The 13,719-nt window shown below is 34.6% G+C and overlaps 1 protein-coding gene across 1 annotated transcript; it reads left to right on the top strand.

The window, feature by feature from the left end:
- Positions 1–10,931: 10,931 nt before the first annotated feature.
- LOC114718699 (adenylate isopentenyltransferase 5, chloroplastic-like) lies at positions 10,932–12,899 on the top strand. The gene is made up of 2 exons (XM_028904115.1): positions 10,932–11,066; positions 11,355–12,899. Exon 2 carries the CDS (start codon positions 11,395–11,397, stop codon positions 12,379–12,381), a length of 987 nt encoding a protein of 328 aa, XP_028759948.1. The 5' UTR covers positions 10,932–11,066; positions 11,355–11,394; the 3' UTR covers positions 12,382–12,899.
- Positions 12,900–13,719: the final 820 nt, after the last annotated feature.

Here is a 13,719-nt window from a genome sequence, read left to right as displayed (position 1 = left end):
TGAGAAGAGCTAGGCCCCATATAATTATATATCAATATATATATATATATATATATATATATTGCAAACAAAAGCATCTAAGTCTGGGAATGTCAAAGACTATTTATAATATCTCAAGCTTTCCATAAAGTTCAAGGAATGATTATTAGTGGCTGCTAGTCTTCATAACTTTGAGTACCTGCGGCACCTGATCATGAAAACGAAAACAAGAGTAGGGTTTTGGCTCACAGATCAGAGTGCAATACACACAATCACACACATATATGACTGATTCATCAGTTTTTAATTAGTCACCTGAGTGATATGACTGATATTAAAATTAATCCCCGTAATATACATTAAAAAAAAGCCTTCAAATTCAGGATGATGTGACTTAGCTTTATCAAAAGAGACGTTAAACCAGAAGAGAAAAAGCCAAAAAGATGTAAAATATAAATATGTGTTTGTGTGTGTATAATTAAGAATGATTGTAACATCCTAAGTTCTTATCGGGTTTTAATAGCCTCTTTTGGGTTGATTTTGAGGATAGATTAGTGATTTAATCTTGATCTGGGTGTTTGGGTTGAATTTGAGGTTTGTTGGAGGAATAGGTGAACGTATCCCTCTCAGGGTATGTTCGCCGCGGCGAAGTAAACACCGGGAGTTTCAGAGGGGAGTGTCTTCTCGGGAAGGTTTGGCCGCGGCAAAGTTACTCTGGTGAGCGAGGCTTCCCTTTCGGGAAGGTTTCGCCGCGGCGAAGGTAGGGGTATGCCGCGGCGAATGTTTTCTGGGCGAGCGAGAGTTTCTTCTCGGGAAGCTTTCGCTGCGGCGAAGTCGGGTTTTCAGGCGAGTAATCCCTCTCGGGATTAGTTCGCCGCGGCGAAAGGTCGCGAATCTATATATTCGCGAGAGGAGTTCAGCGTGCGGAAAATTAGAAAATCTGAGGTAGAGAGAGAGGCTCTGCTAGGGTTTCGAACTTTTGGTTTGGAGGAGGCATTTCTAAGGATCCATTACTTCAAGTAAGTGATTTTAACCTCTAATCTATCTTCTTGATTGGAATTTATAAGGATTTATGGTGAAACCCTAGGATTTTCTAGGTTGTGTTGGAATTGAGGTTTTTGACCGATTGTTTTGGGTTTAATTAATTGCATTGGGTTAGTTTAAGTATTTAATCGGTGTAGTTTTCTTGGATTTAAAGAATCTTGAGTTTTTGGAGTTAGGGTTTATGGAATTGGATGATTTGGGATTGAGGATGATAATGTAGAGATTGATTTTGAGTTTTGTGAATTGGGTTATGTTAAGGAGGGTTAAATTGGATGTTTAATCGGTTTAGATTTGTTGTTGGAACCTTAATTGCTCAAATGAGATGTTGGAGGTTGAATTCCTATAGTGGGTCCTTGAGGTTTGAACTCTAATTGATGCTTGGAAGGAGACTTGGTGTTTTAATAGACTTTGAGGACTTTGGAGTGTTGTTTTGATAGTTATACCCTTTGAGTTGGGTAGAGTTTTGATGGGAGATAGGAATTTTGTGTCCTCAAGTGTTGTTTTGGCCACATTATTAGCTTGAAAGCTAATATATGATGGTTGTGTGTTTGTGTGCTTGTGTAGATCGGTTGTGAGTCTTGGTGGTGCACGAGGCCACATCGTTGGTTTGTTATTCCTTGCTCAGGCGAGAGGTAACCACTTTCCAATCCTTAGTACTTACTTCTGTGGTATTGTGAGTAGATTTATGTTTTGTGCTCTAAGTAGTAATTATGTTCAAACTGTATGTTGTGTATAAAAAGGAAAACCGTCTTGTGGGACTTCGACTAGTGATGAATGAATTTTTGGAATTGTGAAAGATATGCCATTGAATGAGGTTAATTGTGAAATGATTATTACTCTTTGATTATGATTTGAGCATGATGCATGATTTGGGATTTGGTGAGAGTTTGATAGTTACTACCACGTGGTAAGGCCTCCATTAATGCATGATGGTTGGCTTAGTACGTCCCTCATAGTGAGGGATAGGCCTTTTGGCTCCCTACGTCCCTCAGAGTGAGGGATAGGCCTTTTATGGCTCCTTACGTCTCCCACAGTGAGGGATAGGCCGGCTTCGGCTCTTGAAAATCCCCCAAAGTGAGGGATTTGGTTAGTGGGATTGTATCATTGCACTGGCATAACTTTTTGTGGCTATCTTGTTATCTTAGTATTTGTGAACTGCCCCACTTGACACCTCACAAGCACCTATTTAATAGTATCTAGTATTGGAAAGGTTGGTTACTGGGACTTTGTCTCACCCCGTGGTTTACAATGTTTTCAGGTGAAGGTTCCGGGCGTGGGCCATCGGGAAGAGACGCAGAGGCTTGAGCTTGGTTAGCTTTAGGCCTCTAGCATTTGTATATGTATAACTAGTATATATTGCCACATTTAGGATTGCTTTTTTTATATAATTGATTACCCGGTCTTGATGTAAACTGGAGAGATTGTATCTCCTTATTTTGGTTGGCCGGAGGCCATTGCTAGTGTTTGATGAACTCTGGATTATATGGTTGAAAACTATTTAGATGGACTAATTTTGATGTATGTGTCACTCGGGCCGGAGGCTCGGAGGCCCAGTAGTTGTAAATGAATGATTTCAGTTGCATGCAATGGTTTAAATGTGAATTCAAAATTATGCAAATTTCTTCCTACTATGGTAGTCCATTTAACAGATTTCCTTTTCTACCATAGTAGTGATTTTATGATGAGTTATGATGTTTTTAAGGTTAAGGGTTTTACAATGATCATGATTTCTTATACACACACACACATATTCCTCTAGTCCTATTTATAAGGCAAAGAAGGAAGGTTTTTTTTGTCTTATTTATAAGTCACTTTATTAAATTTTTAGCTTAAATGTACTATTTTATTTTTCATTCATTATAGTGTAGGTAGTTGTCTCTTTTAAAAGGTGTATATATTAAATATGGATAAAGTTAAAAAATTGTTATATTTTAATAAAAAGTTAATGTATTTTAAGGTTTTTCTTGGTCTATATAAAATATGCTAAAAGTGCCTTATAAATAGAATCAGAGGAGTATATCTTTTGTCACTATACATAGTGCGGCTGCCATTTGATTTGAATATGATACATAGAAGAAGGAGAGCAATTCCTTGCAAATTCCAAATGCACACACACACACACTAATAAAGCTTTGCCCCCACCATCATCATCAGATATATAAGAAAACAATTCAACTCTTTTTATGAGTAATACCATCTACTTTCGACTTAATTGTCACCTGGCTTTGACATTAGTCATACACAATATTTATTAATATATAGCATAATCTTTAGCATAAAGCTAATAAACAAAGGTGGTACCCTTCAGATAATGTTAATTATTCTGCACCTAATGATTATTATACAATGGTATCATCATGACCAACTCATTCAATTTTAGTGCTTAGCTTTTCTCATCTGCCGCAGTGACAGAATATATATAATACACTTAGATTATGCAGGAACTGTCATTAATTAGACTTAAGTGCCCATTAAGCTTTGACAAGTGTAGTAACAGGAGTTAGATCTTTATTTGAATACTACAATCTAATTATATGGAAGAAGAAATTGCCCTCTGCGACCTTAAGTGCTCCATTAATTAAGATCATTAGAAAAGGCTCCGCAACTTGCTAATATAAGTATGTCTGTACTGTGTGGGTGTGAAACCAGGCATGCTATATTTATGCGTAGAAATAATTACCTTTCATTAATTACATTAATCATCGTACCTATCTGTGTTTAATTAAAAAAAAAGTAATTCAATTACAGCATAGGGTTGGAAAATGATGATTAATAACGAGAACATCAGCAAGATTAGGTATAGCCTTAAATAATTAATGAAGAGGCCAAAGTCAAAACATGAGAGTTCTGCAGGAAACAAATTGGGTCTAACTTAATAGTAAGGTTCTCTCTAACCCTCGTTTTGTGATTTTGGTTTTATGGAAGAGAATTAAAAGTGGTCGAATTGCGTGCGCAGAATAAAGAGAGATGTTAGCTTTGCAAGATCAATCAAAATCAATGGATAGTCATACGTCCGATCATAAAGTTGGCTTTAGACTCTATAGGAAGATACTAATGAATCTTTCCTTTTTTCTCATTCCCTTCGTTCTGTGATGGAGGAAAAAAAAAATAAAACACTGTATATGTATTACCAGTTTATATATATGTGTGTGTTTGTGTAAATATATATATATATATATTCTCTCCACTTTTATGCCAGTGTGATTCTTGCATTATAGCCTACCAAAAGCATGCTAATGTTAAAACCACATTGGTTCAAATTCAATAAAATATTAAAATGATTAATGTGCATTTACCACGAATATTCTTTTTTAATATAAACAGACATATATAGCTAACTATAGCTATATATGTGTGTGTCTTTATATATTTTTCAAATAAGAATCACAGAAACAAAAGAAGAGAGACATCTGATGCCAGCATTGAAAACTGATATGCTTTTCGTTTTCTTTTTATAAATCAAGAACCAGAATGAGTTCCCATAACAAAAGGTGAGTATAGAAGTTCAAAAGAGAGGTCCTTTAATTTCCTCAATAATAAAAAATTAAATAGAACTCTAGGCAAAGAAGAAACTTTCAGTCATAGTCTTAGTGATCTCTTCATAATTTTTTTTTTTAACAAAAAAGCATTCATGCCGTACGACCAAGATCATTAACGGTAACTGATTATCAATCTGACAACATTAAAAATAATAGATTCATCTCATTTAATGAATTTTGAAACATGAAATGCAACTTGGTTTCAATTAAAAAGATGTTTATAACACCTTTTATGTATTAAAGTTATACTATCTCTGATCATAAATATAAGACTCTATTTATAGTTTATTAATAAGACTTTATATTTAAGACAAGAGGTAGTATTAAAAAAAGTGGGTAAGCTCAAATAACAACATATGAGATCATAGGTTCAAATCCTTTGAAACCTTTGTTCACATCTAATAGATTAGAAGATAATTAATCAAAGATATACATGTTTAAAATGAGTCAATTTCTTAAGCTACTTTGGTAAAAAAAAAAAACCGATGAGCCTCGAGTACAATTAATACAAAAAAAAGGAGAAATCGCAAAAAAAAACCCTGAAATTTGAAAAACATAGATAAGGACTCGTGACAATTTTACTATGGGTTTTGACATATCATTGTTATCAAAAATCATAGTGAAGTTGTCACGGGTTCTTATTTGCGTTTTTCAAATTCTAAGGTCTTTAATTGTGATTTTTTTCAACAAAAAAAGAGTTAACCACAAGACAATAATTAATCAATCACATTAAGAGCTATAATTATAAAAACAAAAATTTTCTATTAGCGCCGACCCAACACGTAGGATATATATTTCCTTTAATTTGTTGAGGAAAACCAAGTAGGCACTCACGTCACCATTCAAAACACCGACTAAATTAAAAGAAGCGAAGGTACAAACTTCAAAACTTAGCTAGACGATGATGATCATCAAAGTATAATACACGTGTATATATATTATAGTTATGAATATAATTAATCTGATATAATTTTAAATATTTAATGATGAATAGTTTTGTCCTATCGCGATTATAATAAAATTTAGGTACCAAAACCACTTAAAAGGAAAATTCGTTTTGCCCACTGCTTTTTGAAAACAACCAGCTAGCTAGCTTCTTCTTCCACCCAAAATTGTTGGTAGTGAAGGTTCTTTCGTTTTTTATTTTTATTTTTTTCTAGAAGGAATAAAGACAAATACATAATTTATTAAACGCTAGTAAACAACACCTAGTCACAACATATGAAGCTTCTTTTTCGCACGGTTGACCCTCAAAATGGAAAAAGAAAACAAAAGGAGGAACATATGAATAATCGAACATTTTATACGTTAATTTTAGGAATTATCTCTGAATGTGGAATACAGTTTTCAATTTGCGGTTGAGCATAGATTTATTGCATAATCACAACCGAAAGAACTAAGTGCTTCCATTTTTTTTTTAAGTGCAACTCAGAGTATCTTGTTGGGATTAATCTTTATCGGGTCGACAGTGGTAAGGTTAATATCCTTATAACAAGTGTATTTTTTGAGATTTGAACTTAAATTCTCCTTCTTATAGAAATGAGACTACTTACCATTTCAACCAACAAGTTGTTGATAAGTGCTTCCAGTTTTTAATTAATTAAGGTCCTGCATAAATTAATTTATGCTTGTATGATATAAAAGCCTGAGTTTTATACTAGGCTGCTTATTTTTCTGGTTCTAAATGTTTGAGTTAATTTAAAATTCTTATTAATATAATATCTCAATTCACTTTGTTTCATAAATTTATAACTTTTTCTAAATCATTCTTATAATTACATAATTACACATGTTAAAAGAGATTTCAAATATTTTTAGTTTCAAATTTTCAATACATGTAATTAAAAATAGTATTTAAATTGTTTTAATTTTCCCAATTAATAAATTAATTATACTGTTTAAACTATCAATAACCACCATGCATCTTTTTTTTTCCCCCTTGCATATAGGTATTCTTTATTAAAAATAATCCTATGATCAAAATACAGTTAGTGATCAGCTCTTATAACAGGGATTTGATGATTCATTTGGAATTGCTTATCTTTAATAGTGATTTACAAAACATAAGATAAATATATGAGAAAAATTATCTTGATTTATGCAGATCATGATTATAAGGATTATGATGCCCGCGGATCCACTGTGCTTTATTCCATAATTGCTTTGACTACCTAAAGAGGGTATGCTTTTTATAGGCTTTGCTTGACTCGGGTAGGCCGTAGCTAGCTTCTTTGAAAGAGGGCAAGAGACATCACTTTACTTGGGTTTGCTGCAAAATAATGCGTCGGTGTCCAGTGGACCAACCTTTGTTGTATTGAAACTCATTGACTGATTTGTGGTTCAATTTAATTTGAAGAGCTAATAAACCGAACTAGTTGTGTAATCAGTCGACCTTCTCCTACCCCTGCTGACGCAGGAAACTATTATATATATATACACAGTAATGTCATATTACTCAATAAACATGGTTTAATATAAGTGTAAAAAGAATGCAGATGAGATAAATAATAATAATTAATTCATTTAATTAAACATATTTTCATTAATTTATATAAATGAAACATGGGATGGTGCTCTAAAGAGTGCCTATTCATTAATACTCTTTCGGTCTTTAATATACAACCTAATTATTGAGTTGATTTTAGTCCTGAATATAAGAATTATTTTTTATATTTATCAATTTTTTTAAATTATCCTTATGAATATTTCTTCAGTCATAATCAAGTAGAAAAGTGAGGGAGGATATTAAGAAAGATGATTATAGTTTTTTTAAAAAAGTATATCATGTTTTTTATAATTAACTAACTTATCTAGTTTTTTTTAATTTAATTAAATTAGTTAAATAATTTTTATATTAAGTACAAGAAGAGTATCATTTCTTTGCTCATATTGCCTCCACCGGATATAACTGAACCCACAAGGCGACACGTGGAGGCGTTTGCATGATTTTGACCTCTCCCACCATATTAATCTCCTTAATTACTCATTTTTCTCCATTTCATGAAAATTTGAATTAAATTTGTAAATCGCTTCGCCAGTTCAGCCAGCCGCTCATTCTTCTAAACTCTGAATGGTTTTTCGGGCGCGTTTCTTGACATCCTCTGACAGTAAATTAAATCCTGCAATGCTGGTGATATTTTCTGTTCATCATTTAATACGAGAAGTAAAACTATTAATTGTTAATGGTATTTCACATAAGGGAATAATACTGGTTTCTGTATTTTTCAACTAAAGAAGGAGGAAGCCGGGCGGGGCATAAATTATGCATTCAGAAGTATATGTTTTATATTTTTTTTAATATAAAATAACAATTTTATTCAACCAACAAAATGTCACACATGGAAAATTTGCAGAGTTATATTTTGCCCATGAATTTAATTGATGAACTTGGAATTTTGTATATGTGTAACAAAAATCAATCAATGGATTTTTTTTAAATAATGTATTTAATGCGGTTAATTATTTGGTATATAATTGCGCGTTATTATAGTTAAGCTTAAGAGCGCAATAACACGTCAGTAAACCGTAAATGGTTGATGATACCTTGTAAAGCCATGGCAGGCATGATGAAAAGACGATGCCACCTTTGTATTACCGCTAAATAATGAAACGTTGTCTTTGATTGAAAAAAAGCAATTAATCATAACCATTGAGGATTTACTGAATAATGTAAACTTGTACTGGTTTTGCAAGAGAGTTGCAAATTTAATTTTTCCAAAAATAAATAATAATTTTTTATCTCAGTATCGTTAAATCGCGCGTGATATGATAGTTAATACTCCTCTTTCTATTTATAAGACAGAAAGAGAAGATATCTTTTATTCCTATTTATAGGACATTAAAAGAAATTTTTTGTATTAATGTATAATTTTACCCTTAATTTATTATCGTATTGACTTTGTTTATATAAAGTATAATGTATATTAAATATGAATAAAGTTAAAAAATTGTTGAATTTTAAATGAGAGTTAATAAAGTTTAAGGTTTTTTTTAGTTTGTATGAAATATGCTAGAAGTGACTTATAAATAGAACAAGAGCAGTACCCCTTTGGTCCAATTTATAAGGCAGTGAGAGAAAATATTTTTTTCTCCTATTTATAAGGTACTGAGAGAAATTTTTTATATGAATATATAATTTTACCCTTCATTTATTATTCTATTAACTTTGTTTAGATGAGGTATAATGTATATTAAATAGGGATAAGGTATGAAAGTTGTTGAATTTTAAGTGAGAATTAATAAAATTTAGGGTTTTTTTAAAATTTATGTGAAATATATTAAAAATGACTTATAAATAGAATTGGAGGAGTTTTAGTTAATGATAAATTGAGAAAATATAAACTTTTCAGTACCCACAAAATTATTAAACACGCGGAGAGTGTGCGCTTGTCTTTTTTTTTTTGGTAAGGGGGTGTTTAATCATTAGGAAAATGACAATAAAATACCTTCTGAATTTTAAAATGATAAATAAGGCATCCAAATAAACAAAATGATAAAGAAGACATCAGATACCAATATGGAATTTTGATTTTTGGCCTCAAAACATGTTGTAAAACCCATTGACAAGGTAGTAACTCTCACTATGAAAGTTGTAAATCTCACCGTGTGTTTTATTAAATTCAGCGTGAAATTGTGTTGTTTTTTATAGAAAAGTTGACCAACTCCTTAAAACAGTTTGCAAAACCCATTGGCCAAATAGTAAATCTCACTATGAAAGTTATAAATCGTACTATATGTTTGTAAAATATGGTGTGGAGTTATTTTTTTTTTTTAACAAAAAACTTGCTCAATCCTTCAAAACAGATTGCAAAATCCATGACGAAATAGTAACTCTCATTATGAAAGCTGTAAATCCCATTATGTGTTTTGTAAAATTCAAAATTAAAATTTGATATTGGTACCTGATACTTTCTTTATTATTTTGTTTATTCAAATGTATTATTTGTTATTTTTAAAATTCAGAAAGTATTTTATTATTATTTTTCCTTAATCATTTCAGTTAAATTCTCCTATTAAAAATTTAGAATACGTCGCTGCACTTACCAACGCTTGAAAAACGATGGTCTGTATATGCTGGTACTCTGCGTATAATAATATTAACCTTTGCGAGGGATCCTGAGGTGTCATTATATCCGTACATTAAATGCGTGCATGTCAACAGAGCAATTTGATTTGACCAGAGAAATTATTCCATAGACTGTAGTACAAGTGAAAACATCGGAAGATTCAGTTAAGTGACAAGAAGGCAAGGAACATAATGATGAGCCCAGGGGGGATGAACGCCGGGAGGAAGGTGTTATAGGAAGCTGTGAACAGGCCATTCGGTTTGTTGGTACCCCTGTACGGGGAAGGACCGTTGACAGGCGTCGAGGTCTGATCTATTTCTGGCCGTTGGATTGCGTCATGTGTGTGGGCGCGCCTAAAACATCCAAACGCCAATTCCACTCATCCAAGCACCCTGTATGTTGTTCTAATTGATGCACCCTTGTGGCCACCCGCGGTAGCCACTTCTATCAAACCATCCACTTCTCTTGTACATATGATCACTGAATTTCAAGCTCAGATGACGTATACCATTCCATTCCCCATTCCTCCATCCTCTTTCATTTGAAGCTCACCCTCCACCTTTTTTAATTAAAATATCTGTTTGGAATGTCTAATAAATAGTTTTCTTAATTGCGATTTATAAAATACAAAATAAACACAGTACATAGAGCATACATGGGGCAGTAAAAACAAACTATGGCGCCGGAGAATCCCACTCCCCACTCCCCACTCGCCCTATCGCCCTATCCAGCCTCACCAGGCAAAAGTTGTATAAATAACAACAACAAAACACTGGCCACATACGTGGTGATAAGTAGGCCTCGTCTCTTTGCTTTTGATTTTTTTTTTCGTTTTAACAAATATAATTATTGAGAAAACTAAAATCAGAATCTTCAAATTGTCGACGCTAATATTCTCCTTAACAAAAAAATAGTATGGATTGATTAGACCTTAATCACAGTCATTATACCAGTTTAATTAGCAGCAATCAATATGAACACGATAAATAAAGGTAGGTATTAATTATATTATTATTTGGAGGGTACTTATCCTACTGTGAAGATGCATCTTAGAATCCACGAGAGAATTGACTAATATAATTACTACTAGTAGAAAATGAGTGTTCAAAAGCTGAAGTTGCAGAATAATAAAACGTCTCTCACGAGAAACTGAGGGGCGCGCAAACATGCAATTGCAAAGGAAAGGCGCTCATACACACACACACACATATATATATTGCATATGTGGTTGCACACGTGGCATAAGAACTCCTAGGCTTTTCACCTGTATAAATAGCAGCGCTCTGCTTCGTCTGCCCATCGACCCATCTGACACACCAACAAACTCCCTCTCAATTCCCTCCATTTCAAACCTCTCCTCTCTCCATCTCCTTCTACTCTGTTCTGCCCACTGCTTCTACTCATCTGTGATCAGCTCGCCGCATCTTTCTCATTCAAGGTACGTACCTTCTATATATGTTACCCTACTTAACATCACGCACAACTCTCTTGGGGTCCATCTCAACTTCTCTTGTCTTGTCTTCTCCTCCGTTTTTAACTTCCGAATTGAAACTAACATAGAACTCTCATGATTTGCGTCTATATATTCTCCTCTGTTTCTAACATATACTCATCATCTTCCCTTCTTCCTCTCTGCTGGATTCTCATGATTTCAATATTATTAGTTTAATACCTGTATGAGCTGGTTTTTGCGTCCTGATTAAAATATGTCTGGTCAACTCTGCAGGTTCCTTCTTTCCCTCCTTTCCTTTTCTTTAGACTTCAATATGAACATCGTCTCGCTTTCTGTCTGCCAACAAGTGCCGCCCTTAGTGAATTTCCAAACGGCACTAGCCATGGAGCCTTTCTTCCGCCATCCCCCGAAAGATAAGGCGGTCGTCATACTGGGCGCTACCGGCACCGGCAAGTCCAGGCTCGCCATCGACCTCGCCACCTCCTTCCCTCCGGCGGAGATCGTCAACTCCGACAAAATGCAAGTCTACCGAGGACTCGACATCACCACCAACAAGGTCACCGAAGAAGAATGTCGCGGCGTCCAGCACCACCTCCTCGGAATCGCCGATCCTAACTCCAATTTCACAGCTGTTGACTTCACCCGCCACGCCTCCTCCGCCATTGATTCCATCGTCCGCAGAGATCGCCTTCCCATCATCGCCGGCGGCTCCAATTCCTATATTGAGGCCCTCATCGAGGACGACGCTGCGTTTCGGTTGAAGTACGAGTGCTTCTTTCTCTGGGTGGACGTCTCCCTGCCCGTCCTCGATTCATTCCTCTCGAAGCGGGTCGATCGGATGATCAAGGCGGGTCAGGTCGATGAGGTCCGTCAATTTTTCGACCCGGCAGGGGATTACACCACCGGAATCAGAAGAGCCATTGGAGTACCTGAATTTGATGAATTTCTTCGAACAGAGGCTACGGCCGACGAAGGGACCAAGAAGAGGTTACTAGAGGCTGCCATTGCCAAGATTAAAGCCAACAATTGTTCGCTGGCTCGGCGACAGATTCAGAAAATTCATCGACTTTACAACATGTGGAAGCGAAACGCGTATCGCCTCGACGCAACCGAGGTGTTCACAAAATCGGGCGACGACGCAGAGGAACTATGGGAGACTCACGTGCTAGCCAAGAGCCAGAGGATTGTACGCAAGTTCCTCCACAACGACGGTCCAATGGTTCCGCCCGCCTCAGCAATGTCGTCGGTGCCGCTGTATCCGCAGGCGAAGCAGGTGGCAATGGCCACCGCCAGTCATTAGAGCCAGAGGAAGCCAGAGAGTCTAGAAACTGTCACCAATTGAGACGCTTCCGATAAAACATACTGTATAAGGGCATAAGGTATTTGACTATTTAATTTCCCTTTGTATTGATTCTATGGTACAAATTTATCTTCCGCATTGATGCACCGGCACAGAAGAACAGAAGCTGACAAGGTTCTGTTATGACCGTGGCGGGGACGTTTAAGGGACCAAAGAATTTGGCTGACAAGTGGGTTGAGTTGCCATGGAGAATCCTTCTTCCTCGTCTCTGGCTACTTCACAAGAAGTTCATTGTTCGATGTTGCTAGCATTTCTTCTTTTGTTAGTGACTTTTTCTCTCGTACATTAGAGGTGCGGATAGAATATAAATGTCTACCACAGAATTTAGTTTTCTTTCTTTTCTTTCTTGGCAGTGATAGTAAAAATCCTCTTACCTTTTGTAAAATGATATCGACAGCTGATGTAAAAAAGAGTATTATTTTTATAGCTTTTTTAATCCCCAATTGCGTTTCAGATTCCAATCATCTTGCATATATAAGAATATATTAAACATTATAAGATTACTAGTCACCTCGTAAAAAGTATATTATATTGTCGTACCAGGCTTCAGTGGTCTAAAATCCAATCTCTTTGTTCATATATCTATATGCAACTTATAGAAAATCACCTTACTTAAGCATGTATAAGCTGCGAATGATGTGAATCATTCTGTGCTTTAGCAAACTTAGAATGCAGTCGCGTGAAAGTAAATATATAATTGAACCGCGGCATATGTAGTCACTGTTACTTTGCATTTGCCGAAAAGCAAAGCAAAGAAAATAATAATCAGATCCCAAAAAATGATAAATTAATTGATAGGATCACGTTTTTAACAATTTTTTTTAAAAATAAATTGCTGATATCAATTCAAGCAAACACGAATTCAGGAATTTAATCACAAATAAGATATATAAACTCTAGCAAAAGCCGTCTTTTAACTTTATATAAGATTTAACTTTAAAAAGTGTATATTTAATGTTTTAACTCTAAAATTATTAGCCAATAATGTTTTTTTTTGGGTAACAAGCATGATTATTTTGAAAACTAAACTTAATATGCGAGTATTTGAAAATATTTTATTAACATTCATGATCTCAGTGTCATCATTTATTTTTAATGTTTGAGGGTTATGAGATTAAAAATAAAGATATTTTTTTTAAAAGTTAAATGATCAAAATGAAACTTAAAGTATGCTTTGCCTTAAGTTTTCAACGTAACCCTTAATTTGTAATTGTCTAAATCGATACTTAAAATTATTTTAAATGTTGTTTCTGCCTTTTTTTGTCCCAGTGTCTTTTC

This window comes from Neltuma alba, unplaced genomic scaffold (genome assembly GCF_004799145.2).
Source record: "Neltuma alba isolate B1F8T4 unplaced genomic scaffold, ASM479914v2 tig00011858_pilon, whole genome shotgun sequence".
In the NCBI taxonomy this organism is placed as follows: domain Eukaryota; kingdom Viridiplantae; phylum Streptophyta; class Magnoliopsida; order Fabales; family Fabaceae; genus Neltuma; species Neltuma alba.
Note: the sequence above shows the minus strand (reverse complement) of the source record. Positions and strands in the feature narration are given on the sequence as shown.